General features: G+C 39.0%; 1 protein-coding gene across 9 annotated transcripts in view; it reads right to left on the bottom strand.

The window, feature by feature from the left end:
* TANC1 (tetratricopeptide repeat, ankyrin repeat and coiled-coil containing 1) overlaps positions 1-21,087 on the bottom strand; it is a 110,277-nt gene that overhangs the window by 45,945 nt on the left and 43,245 nt on the right. For 7 of the 9 annotated variants that reach the window (XM_064514496.1, XM_064514494.1, XM_064514499.1 and 4 more), the window contains 2 exons: positions 13,588-13,791; positions 2,297-2,398 (listed from right to left, as the gene is read on the bottom strand). In XM_064514496.1, the coding sequence (XP_064370566.1) occupies positions 2,297-2,398; positions 13,588-13,791 (306 nt within the window). The remainder of the gene's footprint in view (positions 1-2,296; positions 2,399-13,587; positions 13,792-21,087) is intronic. The other 2 variants (XM_064514497.1, XM_064514498.1) reach the window with 2 other exon arrangements.

The following is a 21,087-nucleotide window of genomic DNA, read 5'->3' on the forward strand; positions in this document are numbered from 1 at the left end:
AAAGCAGGAGCACCGGTAATGCTACTTCCCAAAGAGTGCAGCCTGGGCAAGGCATGGAGCCTATGGATCCCCGCTATTTTTTCCACTAGCACCCTACTTCTCCTCACCCGTACTGCTGTCTCACCACCCTGAAGAGCTCAGCCCTGGCTCTAGCGTCTTGCTATGGCTTCAGTGTAAGTCAACCTACTTTCCCCCGCAAACCCCCTGGACCTTCCAGTTCTGACCGAGTCCTCCTGCCTGCCTCTCTCCCCTCCTACAACCCACCCCTATACAGCTATACAGTCCCACCTCCGCCACGCTCCGAGCAAGCTCATGACAGCTACCCTGCTACGCTTCAGCGAGGAACGAGGTCCCCAATGGGACCCCTCACCCTGCACAGTGCTCCCTGGGCTTTCTGCAGTACCCAGACCAAAGCGGGAACATTCAAACAGTTTTACTGCGATATAATTTGGAGACTCCATATAACAACCAGTTCCTAGTTGATGAGGAATGCCTCAGAGAAAGAGTGAAGGAAGAGGGAGAAACACACAAACATGTGGACTTACTGATTAAGTTTAAAAGCAGAAAGACAGACAAGCCTCTCATCTGCACTATCTTGTACAGTCCCAAACACCATGAGGGAAAAAAAGAAAAAAAAAGACTAAACTGTCCTTTCTACTTTTGCCTTTCCTTTATGGGCCTAAACCAAATGCGTGCCAGGAGAGTATGCACTTTTTACAAAGAACGTGCTGTATCTAACAGTACAAGACACAGCTGACATTCAGTGGCATTTGCAGAAATGACACTATTTTTTCCCCCAGCTTCAGATTATATGAAAAACATGGAAAACAATGATTTTAAGTGAACAGCTTGGCAAAACTGAAATTATGTTGAAGTTATGCTTACTAGGCAAGCTACACAGAACCCACAGTTTGCCAACATAAGTCTTCTGCTATTTGAACATCCTTCATTATTCACTCCAGCTCAATGTCCATCAGAATGCACACATTTTTAATGCCATGTATCTCAGAATATTTTGCGAATTGCCGGGTCTTTGAGTGTTTGACTGGAAAATGTATTTCCTCTATAATACTTGTAGTCATTTTGAAGATTACAATTACACTTTACAATTACAGTCTTGGAAATTACTGATTTGGTAAAATCAACTTCTTCATTCTTCTGTCAACAGTTATAACAACAACCGAATTAGGTTTCTTTTAGTAAGAATTTAACCTTTGTCCAGTTTGATCAGAGCTTAGACATAACACGAAAGCCAGTTAAGCAACAGAGATAAAAGCCAGCAGTCTGAGGTGTTCAGCTCACTCTGACCTTTAGCAAGCTCTCTGCCAGGGAATACAGCTCTGCCAAGAGGAGGACCATCACGAGATGGGCCCCTTCAGACACGGGAGATGAGGACTGCATGCTCTCCTCGCTGCATGCGCAACTTTAACGCTTGCAGTAACAGGGCTGCCAAGACAGGGGCACAGAGAGGACCAGGCTAACCGTAATATACCAAGTACAGCAGATAGAACTCCTTGTAATTGCTTTCACTTTCTGATTCTGCTTCTATTTTCACTATTAAACATTAAAAATATGGGGGTTTTTTGAACAAACCATTCCCTTTTAAACCTATGGTTTCCTTTAAAATTGGAAAAAAAAAAATTCTTCAGTTGGAATCTGATCAGTTACATGCACTGACTTTAATGAGATCAGTTCAACTGAAAAATACTATAATGCTTATGAAATCAACATTACAGCACATATACTCATATACCAAATTAAGGATCATTTTGCTTTGACCATGACATTCACTGAAGCCGCACTTTGTTATGAGCTAGTCAAAGTTAATGAATGTGAAACTTTTCAAGAATACCAGTTAACTCCAGGGAGGTAGCTTTTAGCAGCTTTGCTAACACAGACGCCTTACTGTTAGTGCCCTCTTACTTGGGAAGCTTTTCCAGAACTTCTAAAACGAAGCATTGTATCCAGTACAGAGCTACATACTTGGAATCAGTTTACATGAAAACAAATTCAGAAAAATTCTGGTAGGCCTTTGGCATACGCAGTGATCAAAAACACTTGGACCTAATTTTGTCTGCAGCATGCATACAGGTCCAAGAATTGAGACAGTTATAAAGATCACATAAGGATACTGGCAAGTATCTCCTCCTTACCACAAGCACGTTAAATTTGCAAAGCATTCTTACAAATAAAGAATCCTATTTCATGATTATGCAGGTTCCTTTGTACCATTCTGCTTAAAATGAACAGCTATTCTACCAAATAAAATAAGGTACCATTGAACAGGCATTCTTACCATTTTGACTGGGTTCTCCTTGCTCTGACCCTTTTCTCAGTGGTAGAACTGCCTCACCTGGCACTCTAGGACTTTCCACATACTTGGGCTTCCTGATCGGACCTGCAGTGGGAAAGAGCTGAGTGCATCTAATTTTTTCCAGATGGACTGCAAGTTTCAAATGTACAGTGTGTATCCTCAGACGTCTAAATAAAGTAGAACTATTTCTTACACACACAGCTGCCACAGTAAAGTCTAGTGAGCTGCTGCACTTCTACTCTTGTAAGAAAGAAAAGCTCTGTCTGGGCTCACTTTTTGGAATGTAAACTCTGCTGGAAAACAAAAGCAATCTGCTTGCAGGGACAATCCTGAAACAGTTTCCTGTATATGTAAAGTGCGCAACTTCTTCATGTTCATTCAAACTTAGACAGCTTTCTACGGGCCTCTTCTATTCAGAACTTTTATTTTTCATTTCAACAGGAAGATAATATTGTTACTAATATCTCCGAAGCTAGGAGAAAAAGATTACAAGCAGACAGCTTGCAACATTAATACACTAAATACTTCAAACCCAAGAAGCTTTATATTACTGGGTAGTTCCTCCAACTACTGACACGTGCTCTGATTCTAAGGAAAAGTGAAGGTATGTTCAGAAAAAGTGACAGTGGCAATTGATGGTTTCTGCTATCATAAAACAGTGCTGTCCTAGTCCATGTACACATTAAGTTCAAATACCGCCTTCTAGTATTAAAAAAAAAAGTGAATACATACACACACGTGCTTATTAAAAATTAATTTGATATATCCTGTGCTCGCACCTTCAGTTTTATGCTTTGTTTTAAAGTTATTTACCATCCTGTTCTTTCCTAAATATGGTTTAGTAACAAACACAGGAAACATTAAATGCACAATGGTATTTCTGGCCAGCAAAGTACCTAAGAGAATGAGAACGATGCTGCCCTCTAATGGTTTATCAGAAAAAGGATATTGCTTTTATTAAATCGACATCAGCTTGTACCACAACACAAATTAATATCAGAATTTCAGCCTTCAATCCGGCAACTGGCAATATTCGCAGGAAGACTGCTGCAATGATGCGCAGCATGTCGCAGAGCTGGAACTCCGCAACGTAATTACACACATCCGGAATAAAACAAGTCAACAGAATTTTACAACAATATAGATTTGCAACATTAAGAGAGGGGAAACTCGTGAATAGGGAGACTTATGAGGTTACACACTGGAAAGCTAAATTACCCTAAATTTCCATTAAGACAATCTTAATTTCTTGACATGTGTGCGATAAAGCCCCTTTCAACTTTAAAAGCTTTAGCGAGCTTGAGGCATGGTAGGTCATTCTAACGGCTTGACAAGGGGAACCTAAGGATTAGCTGGAAGCTCCTAGAAACACAGTCAGTTGCTGGGCTTAAAAAAGCAAAACAGAGGTATTTCTATGGATTTACCCAATTCTTGTCAATAGAAAAAGAGATTTTCCCTTTCTATTTAAATGTAATCTCATGTTATATTATTGAGCTATAGTCTCAAGTTCCCTGCTATCATGTAACATCATCACAGTACCAGGAAAGGAATTTTTCTTACTTGAAAACATGCCCAGCGTGCCACAGCCATGTAATAAACACCTACTTCAGGCCACAGTGATGAAGCATCAGAGAAAACAATTCCACTTGCAGCATTCTACTTTTGCATCTTGTATGTTTGTATATTACTCTTATTATTATTTTATACGTAATAATAATAAAATCAGAGTCTCAAAATCTAGCACTCAGAACTTGGGACATTTCATGATGAATGTTTTCTGTGCAGCTCCACAGATTCCGGGACTTACAATTACATGATCACATAATGTTTTTACCAAGGAACCTCAATGCTGAATTCTGCCAAATCCAGATGGGAGAAGCTGAAATGAAGTTGAACTCAAGTATTAAATTATATCTACCCTCTGAAGTGCTATATAACATTATCTATCCTGGGAGAAGAAGAAAAACAACCACAAAATGATTTTATTTTGGAAACTCCAAAAAGTGAACACTTTTCAACTCTCTGACCAATTCAGTAAAAAATGCTCAAAACCTCTGCACTCCTCATGAACACTCCAAGGTTTATGAGAAAGGCTGGGACGAATGCAGATGCAGTACTAAGGATCAGAGAATAAGCCCAGAAAGAAGTTAATTCACTACTACAGTGATGTTTAAGCAGTGCATCCGTAAAACATGGAAAACAACCCAGGAGTCAAAGTTTGATCATATTGTTTCTTGTGTTCTAAGCATCACTGATAAAGACAATGAAATTTTTGGGCCTATTTTTTAAACTTGCCCAACTTCCTGATTTTAATCACAAAAAGAAAACAAACTAAAAAACAGAGAAAGGGGATTAAACAGCTGTTAAGCAAAATCTTGCCTTCCTACAAAAAGTTCACAAACTTCTCAAGTTGAAGTATAAGTCTCATGACTTGAAAGAGGTCATTAGCTAATGAATTTACACTAGAAAACATAAAAATCAAAGGTTACTGGTAAATTCCAAAGTAATTTTTCACTATTTCTGGAGCCAATATTTCTCAATTATGATGATGCCACAGTATCTACAGCTACCACTTCTTTCAGTATATATGGTCAGTTATAACAACATACATGAATGTTACTGCAGCATTTGACAAATACTGATTTTAATTAGCTTTACAATGAGGTTTCAAGAGAGCAATGAAAGGTACACCTGACAGTACATTTTCCTTAAGTCAAACATCTCTATTTACTCTAACTTACAAAATATAACCAAAGGTAGAGTTTTCAAACTAAGGGATATGACTGTCCAAAAAAGACCCCAAACAACATGAGGAAACCCCCCAAACATGAGGATCCACGTAATGTAAAACTGGTAACTTCAAAATTAAAAAAAAAATTATACTGGAATCAGAGAAAAATTACAAAAAAAAAGTACAAATTGAGTTTCAGGCCTACAGAATAACAATCACATTGTGCCTTAAGTGCTACTTTGACACTTCAGTCCTTTACGTCTCACTTTCCTCCTTTCACACCAGTAACATAGGGATACGCATTTACCTACCTCTCACAGAATTTAACACTTAAAAGTGTTTGCAGTGTTTGAATAAAACAGAATTGGCTTTCCAGTTATTCTTAGTATGGTGTGTGCAAGCTCCACGCTCCAGAGAAAGAATTCCAGCAGGCTGGCTTCCATTCTCTTTCCTCTTCCCTGCCAGTATATAACTCTGGACTGCACTTCCAGTTTCCAGTTTTTCCTCCTTTTTCTGGTCTGCAGATCTCCCTCAGTAACAAAGCAAATCCTCCTCAGGAAGCACCTTGGAGAGAGACCGCAGGGCTGATGCTAACTATACCTCCCAGCCTTTGTTAAGGAGTTTTTCCTGTCTTCAGTTTGGGTCTTCAAATAGTACCCTGGGTCGTGGCTCAAAATTCAAGGGCACACCAAAGTTCTCTGTGACATCCCGTATTTTGTTTACGAAAACATATGATAGAACATTTAGGCTGTGACACTTGCAGTCATAAAAAGTGTCCCATCCTTCATTTTGGCAGCATCCTCAGGTACTATGTTAAGTCTCTGAAAACTACACTGATTTCTTGCTCATTTTCATGTGTAATTTAAGGCTGACAACTGCTTTTAAAGGGAAGTTGCAACTCTACAGTTTGGCCTTAGGCTCCCAAGCTAACACAATACCCCATTACACTGCGAGATACTAGGAAGAATATGGCCTGCTAGATCATAGATCTACATAAGCTGCGCCCCAGGCAGATAACTTGGTTCTATAACAGTGCTGAGGCATTTCATTCCTGGACCCATCTTTTCTTTCAGATTTCCACATAACAGTGGAAACTTTGAATATGGTGACAATTTATTTTGAAATATATACCTATATTTCTCCCTAGAGACTGAAATTGCTACAAATTTATAACTAAAATAGAGCTTACTTGCCAACTACCACCAGAGGGTGCTCTTTCAACACTACAGCATAACGAAAAAAATGGGCTCCTGGCCTTGGTGGAAGCAACTAAAAATACATTCCTTTGAAACAAAATCACATTCTTTAAGGACACAATAGCCCAAATCTCTCAAATGTAAGCAGAACTATATTTAGATGCATCAAAGTTGAACAACAAAGAGCAACTATTCCAAAAGAACCAAAGCAGTATGCAGCAGTCACGTAAACTGGATCAGAATCGAAATACCTTCAGGGTGTGTTCTTAACATTCACACTTTGAAAGCTGGGGAGCAGGCCAGACCCTTCACTGAATTTTCTTCTTCAAGAGTAGTGCTTGCAATTCTGATAGGCAACATCAGTACATCCATAACTGGGAAAATTCACGGTAAGTGTACTTTCATGTGCTGCTCTAGAATAGGACACGAGCTAATCCATGGATAAAAACCCCCACCTGTTTAAATGAGAATTATACCTGCAAAATGGAAGCTCTTTGAAAGCGCAAAATGGTTGTATTAGGTCAGATAAAAGGCAGTATTTTATCAGCAAAAGATAGTAGATGGGCCAAAAAAGAGTGATGCACAGCTGCACCTGCTATTCACGAACAAGTTGGGGATGAGATAACCTAAGGCAGCCTTAGCTGTGGTGATCATGAAATAATGGGTTTCAAGACCCTGAGAGGAGTGAAGACAGCAAACAGCAGAGTACAGACAGAGCCTGGAGTTTAGGAAAGCAGCCTTCAGCTAGAACTGGTAGGTTGGATCCCATGGAAAAGGGCTCAGGAAAGTCATCAGGTCTTTAAGGACAACCTCTTCCAAACAAAAACAGTCCATCGTATGAGGCTGAGGTACTCACCTGCCTCACCTCAGTCTTCACCCATTCTTTCCCAGGCCTCTGTGTTTAGAGATGAGGTTCAAGGGCAAATGAAACTACAAGCAATGGATGAGGACTAAGTGAGGGATTACTTGTGAGAACTTGACCACACAAGTCTAAAGGACCAGACAGGCTGCATCTAAGGGTATGGAGAGAACTGGCTGGTGTCCTTGCAAGGCCCCTCTCATCTTTGAAAGGCCATGGAGACCGGGGGAGGTCTCTAACAACTGGAGAAAGGCAAGTGTTGCACCAATCTTCAAAACAGGCCAAAAGGACAATCAAGGGAACTACAGGCCAGCCAGCCTGACGCTGATCCCTGGGAAAATCACGCAGTGAGCCCTCTAGGAACACATTTCTGGGCATATGAAGGAGAAGGTGATCAGAAACAGTCAGCACAAATTTATCAAGAGTAAATCATGCCTGACAACCTGATTGCTTTCTATGATAAAACGACTGGATTTGTGGACAGGAGGAGAGCAGAGATGTCATATACCTCAACTGTGGCTAGGCTTTTGATACTGTTTTCCACAAATATTCTTGTATCCAATTTAGGACATTACAGTCTGGATAGGGTGACTAGATGAGTAAAAAACTGGTGGGATGATCAGGCTCAGAAGACAATGGTTAGTAGGTCCTACTCTACCTTGATGCCTGCGACAAGTGCGAGTACTGCAGGGGCCTATCCTGAGACCTGTCCCGTTTAACATCTTTATCAATAGCCCAGAAGAGGAAATGGAGTACCCATCAAGTTGTCAGCAGACTACAAATTGGAGGGAGCAGTCAACGCACTCAAGGGCGAGCCTAGGGGATAGCTCCCCATCCCAGGGGAGCTAGACAGACTGGAGGAATGAATGACAGGAACCTCACGAACTTCAGCAAGGATAAAGAACTGCATCTGAGAAGGATTAGCCTCTTGTAATGATAAAGGCTGGGGACTGACTAGCTAGGTAGCACCTCTGCTGTCTTGGGAGACTGCAAGCTGAACATGAGCCAGCAGCGTGTCCTGGCAGCCAAGAAGGTCAACAGCATCCTGGATCATATGAACAGAACCAAAGCCAGGAGATTATGGGAAATGATTATCCCCCTCAGTATTCATTAGACCGCATCTAAAATACTGCACACAGTTTTGGATTCTCCAATCCAAGAAAGATACCAATAAATTGGAGTAAATCCAATGGAGACCCACCAAGACAGTCAGGGTTTGGAGCACTTGCCTGTGAGGAGAAGCTGAGGGAAGTGGACGTGTTCAGCCCTGGAGGAGGCTTCTGGGGGACCTAACAGCAACTTTCCAATACCTACATGGAGGTCACTGAGAAGATGGAGATATGCTCCTCACAGTGAGGACGGCAGGAGGATTAGGATGATAGGCATAAATTGAAATGAGAGTAGCTCGAGCTGCATGCAAGGAAAAACTTTTTTTTAAAAACCAAGAGGACAGTCAAGCACTGGAACAGGTTACCCGGACAGGCTGCGTGGCCTCCATCCTTGGAGGTTTTCAAGACCAGACTGGATAAAGCCCTGAGCCCTACTTATAGTTGACCCTGCTTTGAGAGCAGGAGGTTGGACTAGAGACCTCCTGAGTAGAGTAAACTCCAGCCTGAGTTTATCCTATTAGACACATGCTTAGGTTCATGCACATGAACAGCCTATTGTATGCAAAAGGGACTCCTTCCAAGTATTCCCAAGCTTGAAACACAGAACACACATCTTAGGAGAAAATGCTCCTTTTACCTAGTCTAGTTTCAAGTATCAGGTAAGCTGATTAACTAAACAGAAATTCTATCAGGCTTTTAAGGAAGACTCATCCAGCAGTCATCTTCCGCATCCACTAATGTCTTTGAAAGTAGAGCTGCTTTCTTTCTCTGTTCAAGCATGATGGTGTCGACAAAGCAATGTAAGAAGATGCTGCCCCATCAAAGACAACGGCAGTATCTTTCTTTCACACCCTAAGGAACAATCATCACTTTTTGGAATCTCCTTTATTAACCAATATTTTCATTCTTGCAACTGTGCCTCCTAAACCACAGTACAATTAACTATCATCCCTTCAGAGCTTCAATACTTGTTTAGTTACACTTGCATAAAATTAGCAATCTAAGCAATGTTCATTCTAGCTTTCTAGAAAAAGAAACAACTTACTGTGACAGTTTTTCATTTACCATTCCTCTTCCCAGAGAGTCTCCTCCTGCTGACAACTTCTTCCTTGTCCTCTTTGTTTCTGCTCTTTTATTCACCTCCTTATTGAGCTATTTCATCAAGGAAGCTTTTGGCTCCAAATGAACTGGTAGCTTTAATTCTGCTTTTAATTTCTGGCTCTTTAGTAACTTAAGATATAGTTTCTCTCTTCCCTCCTTTTATAGTTACAGTCAAGGGTTGAATTGGAGCCAGAAGAAGTACTGGTACTCTTCCAAGCTCTTCTCACAAACAAAAAAGCTCCCCCACCTCCTAATGCAAATAATTAAAACACAAGGTCACTCACAGTAGACTCTGCAGACAGGATTGTGCAGCTTTCTGTGTTCCAGTGAAGCTGGAAGCTCAGCTTGCTCTCCCATGGTTTACCCTGCCCTTGGGTTACGAGGTTCTAGGGCTGAGCTACTTGCAGACGGATGGGCAAAACAGCAGTTGCTACCACACATGCGCTGCAGCAAAGATGTCACTGTCTCAGCTATGTACATCTGTCATCGTGCCTGTCCACTGTGACAGGAGTGATAAAATAGCTACCAGTGCCAACATACTGGACTTCTAATATACAAGGACTGATTTCAGACTGATTAGTTCAGACTCGAGCCTTTGAACACCTACCTAAGGGGCAGTGGATGAAAGAAATGGAATGAAAAATGGGATGCTAGAGAACAGGATAGCAGTTTCAAAGAGATACTACTACCAAAAAAAAAAAAAGGAAAAAAAAAAAAAAGAAAAAAAAAGTCCTATGTTGGTCCAAGGAGTGCCCAGACTAGCAATTTCCAAATCTGTTCTGAACAGATACCTGTAACTTGCTAACTGTTAAGGTCCCTCTGTGCTTTTCTCAGTGAGATCAGCCCAAACCTGAGAACTGATAACTACATTATTCAAGGAATAAATATGCCTACGATGGCACAAAATCCTTTTAATCTAAAGGAACAAAACTAAAATAATATACTCCTCACGTTACACCTGCGGCTAATCCATACTGGCAAAAGCATTCTATTCTCTTAGAAGTCATCTGGAGAAGAAAACTGCGTAGAGGTATACAGCATTCAAAGGGGAAGCCATTTAAAACATCCTGTTCTTTTCCCACCTTGACATTTTTAATAAACAAGTTTATCTAAACTAAAAAGACAACTGAAGCAACCTAGAAGGTAAATTAACTTTTCAGAATTAGCAAATGTTCACATGAGTAAGGATAATATAACTGACAAGAAGGGGGGAAAAAAGAAAAAAAATTTCCAAAATTTTAAATTCTAAAATAAGCTGTTTCTTTTTGGGTTCATATACTGCTTGAATAAAATTTCACAACTTTTATTTTAGTTTTAATCATGTCTTTTCATATTGCACTACTGCTCTATGATATCATAAATTACCAAAATTTAATGAGATGTTCAGAATGTTCGCAATAGCTTTTACTTAACAGGCTACAGTTAAAGAATCTACTTTCTTTCAAGCACTTTCTATCTATTAGCATGCAACTTTTTAAAAAGGTAAGAAATTAAGCACAAAACATACTTTTATTATTAACTGAATCTCTTTCAGTGGTACTGAAATGCTAGTTTGTCAACAGTTTTATGCAGAGGATTACCAGATCGCTAGTGGATGAAGGAATTCGAGAAGAAAAAGATTTGTCCAAGTCCTCCTCCACCCACTAGGAAACTCAGAAAAATGGAAATGAAAGGAGAAGCAGTAAGAGCGACTTATTACTAATTTATATTAAAGATTTTTCTCTTCTAGACATCACAGACTAGTTCTGTGCAAAAATTTCAATGTCAATACCGGCTACACAAAAACACAAAACATTTTACAGTGGGTTTTTGGGTTGTTTTTTTTTGGGGGGGGGGGGGTTGTTTTTTTGTTTTTATGCCTGACAGCTCTTCCATGCATTATTTTAGAAATATTTACTCTGGAAAACATTTTTATTCACTCACCATACAGCATAATTAAACGGATATTTTTAAATCAGCAAATACAGATGCAGGACTAGATAAATACAGTCTAGAGAACAGATACATTTGCTAGAAGAGTGGAATATAGAAGAGTAGTGAATATAAAGCCCTCAAATATAGATGTTTTTATGAACATTAACGCAACTAGCTATTAGTTAACTACAAGTTTTGGGTTTTTTTTTTTAAATTTACAACAATGTGTCTGAAACACATTGCCAGGAAAATTTTACTGTTTTCGATTTACTAACCAAAATTTTAATTACATGGATTTAGACTATATACTGTATCTTGAGATAGTGAAGAATTTCAATTGAAGAAAGTTGCACAAACTCATCACAGTATATATATACGACCAACGACATGCCTTAGTTATAGAAAGAGTCACAACTACAAAACAGAAACAGAGGTAGAACAAATGATGGTATTTCACGGGAAATTTTTTTCCTTAGCTCTACATTAGATATTAATAAGATACTATTACATTAGCTATATTCAAATAGTTTTAAAAATATTAGGAGTATCATTTACATTAAAAATGCATCACTAAGCAGTTCCTTTGTGTTCAACTGTACGCTGGGGGCATGAAAGTTAGAATTTTATTCCAAAACAGTTTGTAACAACTTCATCACTACATCTTACCTTCAAAACACTTTAATCTTTCTCTATGCAATCCTTGCTCCTTTCATCCACCATATCCTGAAAAAGCCTCAACTTACTACTCAAATGCTACAAGGCTGATTGCTTGAAAATCAGTACAGCTAGTATCCTCTCTATTCTTATTACTCCTGCCCCAGATCCTAACCAGATCATTCATAGAAAAGCACCTTCCATCAGCTTGAATTTGTTGGAAGTTAAAGGAATAGCACAGAATGTTTCTATCACCCATGGCATCCTATCATCTGGTTAGGTATTCCTACAAAACAAATGTCGATTGTTTCTCTTGCAGATTTCCAATGAAAAGCAGAATTCATAATGCCTTCAAAATCATTCCACTGTGATACACAGCCAAAAAAAAGAACATAGCACAAAGATTCCTAGAGGTTCTGAAGTGCTTTGAATGCACTGGCATTTATGCACAAAAGCCATAGGGTCAACAAAACAGTTAAAGACCTTTCCTCTGCTTAGAAGAATGTGTGTCACTAATTTAAATCATGTAGTTGTGAGGTTGGTAAGATATCATCTCATATCTACCTAAAGTGTAGTTAAGTTTTCCCAACAGTAATAAAATTAGAGGTAAGAGACTGGCCTCACTTAAGTCTTTGGCAAAAATCCCATTTCCTTCTACATTACATTCATCCTAGCTTTAAAGTTATTATGCAAATCACTTGTAATTGGAGACAAAACACCATTCTGTTGCTCAAAATTTTTACCTGAACTGTCAAAACCAGCTGAAAATTACTTGAACATGAAATGACAAAAGCAAATATTATTTTAAAATTTTGAAAGGAAAAATATTGAGATGACTTAAATTAAGAATACTTTCTAGAAATTTTATTTATTATCCTCTAGTAATCCTTTGAGCGAGGATTTTACTTTAATTTTATGTAAAATGGTTTGTTAATCAAGATATTCCTCAGTGCTGACAAAAACGAACTTTCACCATCCTTTGTTCTTCAGCTTCATAAACATTACAAAAGAACTTCAGAACTGTTGAGTGTCTTTTCATATAATAGGAATATGGACAATTTCACCTGACACTCAAGCTTTGACCTGAATGAACTCAAGTGATGCTAGTGTGTTGGAATGATTTGTATGTACCAAACACTGATAAAAAGGGAACCAGATGGAGCACCTTATTTAGTAAGCCTCACAGATAAGCACATGATCATTTCTGAGGACACAAGCTTTGAAAATTAGTAAGTTTCTTGCCACAACTTCAGCAGCAACTTATGTATATATTTATATTCGTGTGTGTGCGTGTGTGTGTGTGTGTGTGTGTGTACACATGAGTAAAAATATTCTCAAAAGAACACTGCTCTAAAGCAATCATTAAAAATAACAGGTCATTCTTAACAGCCACTAACATACGCACAAAAGAATGTTTCTGTAGCTGTGTTCTACCAAACTGAAATACTACTCATAAGTAATTGGTTTTAAACATATTCAGACATTTCAATATAGGTATTTGCTAAACCAATTAGAATAAATCTGCCATATGAGGTAGCATATTCCATTTAAGCACCAATCATCTTTTTTTCCTGGGAGCACGCAAAGAACATTCGTTGTTCTTGTTCTTATTGAAAAATATTAACATGATTTCATTGTTACATTCATATAAATTGTGTCAAAAATGTGTCAAAGTATTATAAAGATTTTAGTTATCAATTTCATTTTACCTGGGGACTTTTTGTTTGATCTTGACTGCATCAAGTAACATTGTCGTGGCAGCAAAGGGGAAGATGGCAAAGACATGGAGACTCCTTTAGCCACGTTCATTCTATAAATATCTTCAGAGATGGGCTGATTGCCAATGGGAAAATCGGCATTATGGCCAGATGTTGCAATAACCTGCAAGGCATTCTCTGGGCAGGAGTCACCTGCTAAAAATAAAATTTTGTCATCAGTTATGTGATATACCAAAATAAAAATCAGGCAGTTACACTGAAATACAAATATTCAACATAGAAAAACATATTTTTGCCAGCAACAAGTTAGCATGATCTTTCTTACTACATACCTTTCACTGCAGAGTCCAGGTAGCCACTTAAAAATTTTAGATGCATAAGATTAGAGAGAATAATATCACCTAGGAGAGCTAGGGGAAGAAAAGCTCACTTCCAACAAGATTAGTATTTTTCAGATTTCATCCTCAAGAGGCAAACCATGTTCCATACGAAGACAAAAGTATTTCTACAGCTGGAAAGTTATTTCAGGATCACTGTGGTATCCTGAATGTCAAAGCCATCTGACAGCATTTTTTTACTGAATTAGTTAAGACAGAAGTTTAGTTGGTGACCTCCTACACTTGATTAAAAGGTGGCTTACAGAAAGACACACTCATAGATGGCCAATCTATGCTTGGCCTAGTTATTTTTCTGCTTAAAATCAAGAAGTCTGATTATGTGCAGTTTGACAGCAACACTTATTTTTTTATTTAAGGAAAAAGCAAGCTCTTGGTTCACAACAAAGGCTAAGAAGCACAACAAAATAGGGAAACGCACCCAAAACAAGGAAACACACCCTGTCGGTGTAGGAAATGCAGTTTCAGCTAAATGAAAAATACGTTTTCAAAACATACAGAAAAATTACATTGCTCCCAGTAATAATTCAAAGACAGCAGAAATATATGTTAAAAGTGCTGAGTCTCTGTAGGCAGATGACAGTAACAGAGCTGAAAAATGAAGATTACCAACAAACTACAGCTTTTTTAATATCCAAAGTAGGATAGTGCTCAATGATCTATATAAGATTCTGTTCAAATTGAATCAGTATGAGAAAAAATAAAAAGGAAAAACAAGGAAAGGTAGTGACCAGAATAATTTTCAGATAAATCTGTACAGCAACCAGAAGCGTGGCTGAAGTAAGGGAACCCAAAGTGCAACTTAGAGAAGAACAGACAGAATAACAAACACAGCAGGTTCTTTTTCAAATAAGAACTCCCCATATCAGGTGTATTTACATACAGCAAAGAAATATTTTAGTTAAATGGGGCTCTACGAGACCTGCATTTCTTGTTCATTATGTCATCATTAACAGCCTCCAATTTTTAACAAGTGTTCTCCTATCTACTTTCTACTATAGTCAGTCTTAATTGCATAAACTGTACTTCCAGACTGTATCAGAGGAAAACAAAAATAAAAACAAACTTGACCTGTTGCGAAAAGTGGGACTATATCTGTCAATCTCACTATCACTCTCTTTAGCAGTATGCATGGAGGATAGGAAAACCAAACAGGCCTGAAGTTTAAACTCTAATTCTGTAATTCCAAAGCTGCATATATTTGATTTGTCTTTTTCTAACCATACTTTCTTCCTCAGAAGAGACACACATGAGGGCTATGCATCTGTACACTAAATGACCCGGAAGAAGGCTAGGTTAGATTTGAACTGTTCTTAACATTTCATAAGCGTAAAACTTCCTCTCTTATTCCTCTGAAACCAAGGTATCACTTTCCAAAAAGTTATCTCTTACTATGAATTTTGTTTGAACAGAAAGAATGATTTTAAGGGAACAACACTAACCTAATCAAGTCATGATGGAAATTAAAAACTAGATAACTGTAATGGTACATTCTTTTTTGAAGTCCATTGCAACTATTATAGGAACATAACTATTATGGGAATATAACTATTGGTTTAAAATCCTGGGAACTACAAGAGCAGTTTCACTGTTTAGTAAGATAGCGGCAACACACTGTACTCAAAACACATGCAGTCTAAGTACATAATTAAAAGCCTAAACATTTTTAGAGATTATAATTACATATTTGAGATTTTCGAAAATGCCAAGATAACTAAATCACTGAGTTTCCATTTACTTTCCATGGAAACCCAGTGGCTAAGGGGCTCTTCCTGTGTTCTTTTAAAAATGCTGTTCGTACTCAAAGATCAACGTCAGCAATTATTTCAACTAAACTTCAACAACAGCTGCTTTTAAACACAGATTTAAGATTAGGTATATTCTTATTTATGCAGTATAGTACATATGAGTTCGCATCATTAATTAGTTGAAGAACACACAAAAAAACCAGTTCTTACGTTCCATTTTTCACTTTGGAGACAGGCAAAACCCAAAAAAGTAGTATGGTGTAACAGCTAACTACAGTTAGAAAATATTGACACTGTTGCTAAGGTTTTTTCCTAGATATATTGCCAAGGTTGCAATTTGGACGCTGTGTAAAGCGTTCCAGCTGGAGCGTTAGTAAGAGGGCATGAGAGACGAGAGAACAGCAAACAAAAGTCACTTCCTCCCCCGTCAGGGTTATTAAGGCCACCTAGGACTCCCCACTTTCTGTTTTCCCTTTTCCTATAGAGGATGCAGTCATCTTCCTACTATACTGAGTGACTTTTCATTTATCTTTGTCTATAATAATCTGAAACATTATTTCACAAAAGAGCCCTACGAAGTTATCATGGGGCTAAGTTCACTGCTGGAGTAAGTCTACTATTGCCAGTAAATTAGACTAACTTACCTATGACAATAACTTGAAAAATATTTATGCCTGTATACAGACCACTCTGTCCTGGCAATTTCTTTTTATAGCAATACTCTGATGCTTCACCACCACACACTGTGGGGAGAGGTGTAAAGATCAACCTCTCACAACTTGCATTTTAAGAACAGTATGATTCAAAAAACAACCCCCCCGAACACATGCCACAGAAATTCTCTTTTTCAATCAGTAGCTTTCCTAACTTAACAACAAGCTTTTGTTCAATGCCATTCATATACCCATGCCATTAAGATACAATAGCTCTTTCATTAGTGCAAAAGTTTGTACCTTGAGAAAACCCAAACGTTCTCATTTCAGCCTGCGAGGACTTCACTTCCCCGCTGGTGCTGGGGAGCTGTTAGACATAAGCCATCCCAAGAAAGCTGAAACTGCACAGCTGCTCCTCCAGCACTTTTCTGAAAAACTGTTGACTAAAGGCTATGACACCTGACAAGCGCCAATCCCACACTTGCGGCCTCCAGAAAATAAAAAGATATAAACCAGGAACAGGTGGAAACCAGCAGAGCTTGTGCACCATGACCCTCCGAACACTGTCCCAGGCACAGCCACAACTTGGATAACATAAGGCACATTTTCTATGGGGAGAAGAACTTTAATAGATAGTAAACAGTAAATGCAAACCTTTAGCATTTGGATGCTAAAACCTTACACAGATTCAAAGGGCGGTTCATGCCTCTTTGAATGCTTATGCTAACTGCCACCAGCCTGTAACTGCTCCTGGGCTTGGGGACTTTCTGAACTCAACGTAGCCTTCGGTGAGCCACCACCAAGTCCCTCCTCTTGAAGGAGCTGGCTGGTGACAGTCAGCATACGCAGGACAGCTGCTTTCCTTGTTCTCTCTCTTCCCTATGCATCCTCTTCTCGCTGCTCTTCCCATGGGCTTTCTCCCTAACAAAAGTAAACACACTCTCGCTCCCCTCAAAAGTGAGCAAAGGGTAAAGAGTTTTCTTCTTTTTGCTGGGTTGGGGGGGGGGGGGGGAAGCTGGGCAAAAGATTTGGAAATATATCCTGTCTCTACGTGGTGCTAGAATGAGGCTCACCTTTCTTCACGGCATAAAAGGAGGCCACAGCAGGAAGAACAGCTGCTTCATGAGAATTAAAGACTGTGAGATGCTAAGTCCCAACAGACATTATCCAGTGCAACCGAATGTTAAAGCACCGGCCCTCAGGAGTAAGCAATTTTATAATACAGCCACGGATCTATATCATAGTAAGAGTTACAGCACACAATAAAGGCAGAGATCTTTGGAGGCAGCAGATCACTTCCTCTGTCTCTTGGTCCTATGGGGCCTCTAAATCGATCTATGAATTTTAGTATTGTAACAGTACAGCACGAAGGGAGGTCCTATGCCTACACAGCTAACACGAGTTATGGCTGGTTGTAATTACATCATATACATGACAGTGAGGAGTGGAAAGCTTCAATTTACCTGCCTGTATCTTCCTTTCCTATGCCTTTGAATCCGTCCTGAATATTTCATTTATCCTAATTACGTATTTTCCATTTTGTTTAAATTGGACTAATGATCAAATATACACACCAAAACCAGCTTAAGGCAAAATTCCTCTAAAAGATTTGGATCTACACAAATGACAAAACAAACCCAAAATGAGCAAGCTTGTGGGATCCACAAGGTAATACTTCATGCTTTCCGCACAGCAACCTGGTATTACGAAAAAAACACAGGAAAAATGCATGAGTAACAGCTGTCAAAGGACAGTTTGTTGCAATAAAGCCCAAATGTAATCAGCTGCCACACACTGATGCACACAGAATACCACACAAAATTACTTGCTACTAACTCAAAGGTTAGTCACTCAAAACATTTTAGCTACCATATTTTCAGAACAGTGCCATTCATTGTTTTAAATATGCATTATATTTCTTGGTCTCTACACCAATGTAAAGCAGACAAACATCAGTTCTGGAACAGGAGAAACAGACATCTCACAAATTTTTTAATAATGTCAGACTAAAAAAAATAAGGATCGGTCCTGTGAAATGTCACTTTTTTTAATCCTTTAAACCCTCTGAACTGTACATTTTCCACTGTCAAGGAGCCTCTGGACAACAAAGTTTCATAAGCGTCAATCATATGCATCAATCGCAAGGAACCAGAGGTCCTAACCAGTGGTCAAAGTAACCACGGAGACAACCTAAAAGCTTTAAATAATTTTTTTTAAAAAGGGCTTTGAAAACTGAAATCAAAACCCAGTGACACCTAGGGATGCAACAAGAAGGCTTAATCGGATTAACAAGCATTTTTTTTTTAAGATTAAAAAAAGGATACAAGAATGGCTGACTAAAGTAATAACTTTGGAGAGCTTAATATCCTTAACATAGAACTTCAGCTTTGCCTTAAGATTAAACCTTTTAGCTAATCCTTCTGTAGAACAAAGAAGATAACTAAAATGAAAGACATTACAGTATATATGTTAGTATTAAGCACAATAAAAGACTTTGAATTCTTCATTCAATACAAGTTGTGGGTACTTGCTTAGAAACCAGAAGAATGTAAAATACTTTACCAGAACATGTGTAAACTGAAGTGTGGTGCAGATGTTGGAATTTGGATTATTTTAACACACAGGAATCCAGATTCTTTTAACATACAAGAATAGGATTCCAACCTTCAAAACAGTGAAATCTAAATCAATGCAAACGCAGACTCCTTGATCAAGTCTGAATATTGACAGCAACTGCAGGATAGACAGTATTCCATAGACTTCTCTCCATCAGTATTTCTGAGAGAGCTGTTTTTATCTTTCTCCTCCTTTATCTGTCTACTGAAATGAAACGAAACACTCTCAGACCACTTCAAAATATTTCTGAAAGAATATAGTATTGTGTTATAGCAGAAGAAATCTTAAGTTCTGCACTTCTGCTTAAAGATGTTAAAAAGATCTATTAACACTACAGAAAAGTCTCCGAGACTGGCCTGAGGCTGCACTGTCCACCAAGGCCACTGCTGGCTTACGCCGACAGTTCTCAGGGATCAATGAGCAGTTACGACCACAGCCCCTCGGTGTGGGGAAACACACCCAGGAAGGCCCCGCATGGCACAGAAGGCCAAGGTCAAGGTGGGACCACGATGCAGAGGGACCGGGCCACTAGCGAGGACCCAGCGCAGACCGGCTGGACGGGGTGCCCTGCTGCCCAGTCTGCAGTGCTGGTCTATGCTGGACCAGAGGGACAGAGCTCTAACTGGTTCGAGGGTGCCGTGTGCGAGTGACAAGTGACAAAACAGCTAGGCAGGATGGGTACTCATTCAACTTCTTCTGTTAGCTGGCACTGCAACCCTTGATTTCCCTTCCTCAGCACGACAAACCCAATTTAGAACATAGTCCTAGAGAGTAATACTAACACTTCTATATGATGACGCGCCATGAAAGATCTCAACAGAGAGACTTTTCATCATCTAAGAACTTCAACATGCTGGTCAACAAGCATGTCGTTGAGGGACACTAAAGCAGACATGATGGGGAAGTCGACCTATTCCTACGATACAATCATTTTCTCAGTAAGCAACATTCGTTTAACATGCATGTCTACAAATTCCCCTGACATTTCTATCAGAATGGAGGAGTTATTTGCCAACCACCAGTGTATTACCGTTGTTAAAAACTGTGCAACTTCTACACGTACACCCACCACTGAAAGTCTGTAAAGTACTGCAGAGAATCTTCATCACGAAAAATCAAAAACGTGAGCTTAAGAGCCATAATTCCTCTGCTCTTTTAGAGAGGAAGCATAATGGTCTGAGTTGAGACAGAACTAAATCACATTTGACATGGGGAGTGGGTGCAAGATTGCAACAACAGCAACACCCCCCCCCCCCCAGCAATAGTTATTAGCTGCTTTACGTAAGATTTCTGTTCTCTCTACAGAGGTCCACGACATCTCTGTGAAAATTCGTGTCTTCAAGAAAAGCACAGTAATAAACTAGAGCAGTCCATATGCATGCACAGCACTATGAAATTTTACTTTAATTGCAAAACACTGATAAGTGCACTGTAAAGGAGCTATATCGTCAAAAATTTAAATGCTCACATGTGTGCATGTGCGTATACGCACAGGGCCAGTCCAGCTTGGTGAGAAGGCAACCTAGGACAGAAAGAGCCAAATGATTCGGTCTTTGCAGTTAGCAGAAGGTAACCACTCACATTATTACCATCACTGATCAAGAGCTGAAGGAAGATTTATGACAAGTGAAGTAGTTGATCAGCCACCCTTCTGGGACAAGAAAACAGCCTTCTATCATATAAAATACATGCATTAGGGAAAAATCAAAATTTGATTCTCCTGCTCCTGAGACTCAGTCACACCAAGTATGGACAAATGGACAATATTTGCCAATTTTGCTTGTACTTGAATTTATCTGCTCACTCCCTGGCATTTATTTCTGAACTCTACATTACTTTTTCAGTACACAAAATACTACGGTTCTTATGTAGCGCTAATCTAAAAAACAGCCAATTTTTTAAGAAATCAGAGTGATAAATAGAGGTTATTGTGACCACTGAAGTAACTTCTATTTAGGTGTCTCATGGACAGGTTTTTTTCTTTTATATATCCATGGGAGGTATCACTGGAGTTAGCCTCTGGGAAAAGTCTTTTACTACATAAAATGCTTACTGCTCAGCAGAAAAGGAGTTTAAACT

The sequence above is a fragment of the Dromaius novaehollandiae genome, chromosome 7, assembly GCF_036370855.1.
Source record: "Dromaius novaehollandiae isolate bDroNov1 chromosome 7, bDroNov1.hap1, whole genome shotgun sequence".
Classification (NCBI taxonomy): Eukaryota; Metazoa; Chordata; class Aves; order Casuariiformes; family Dromaiidae; genus Dromaius; species Dromaius novaehollandiae.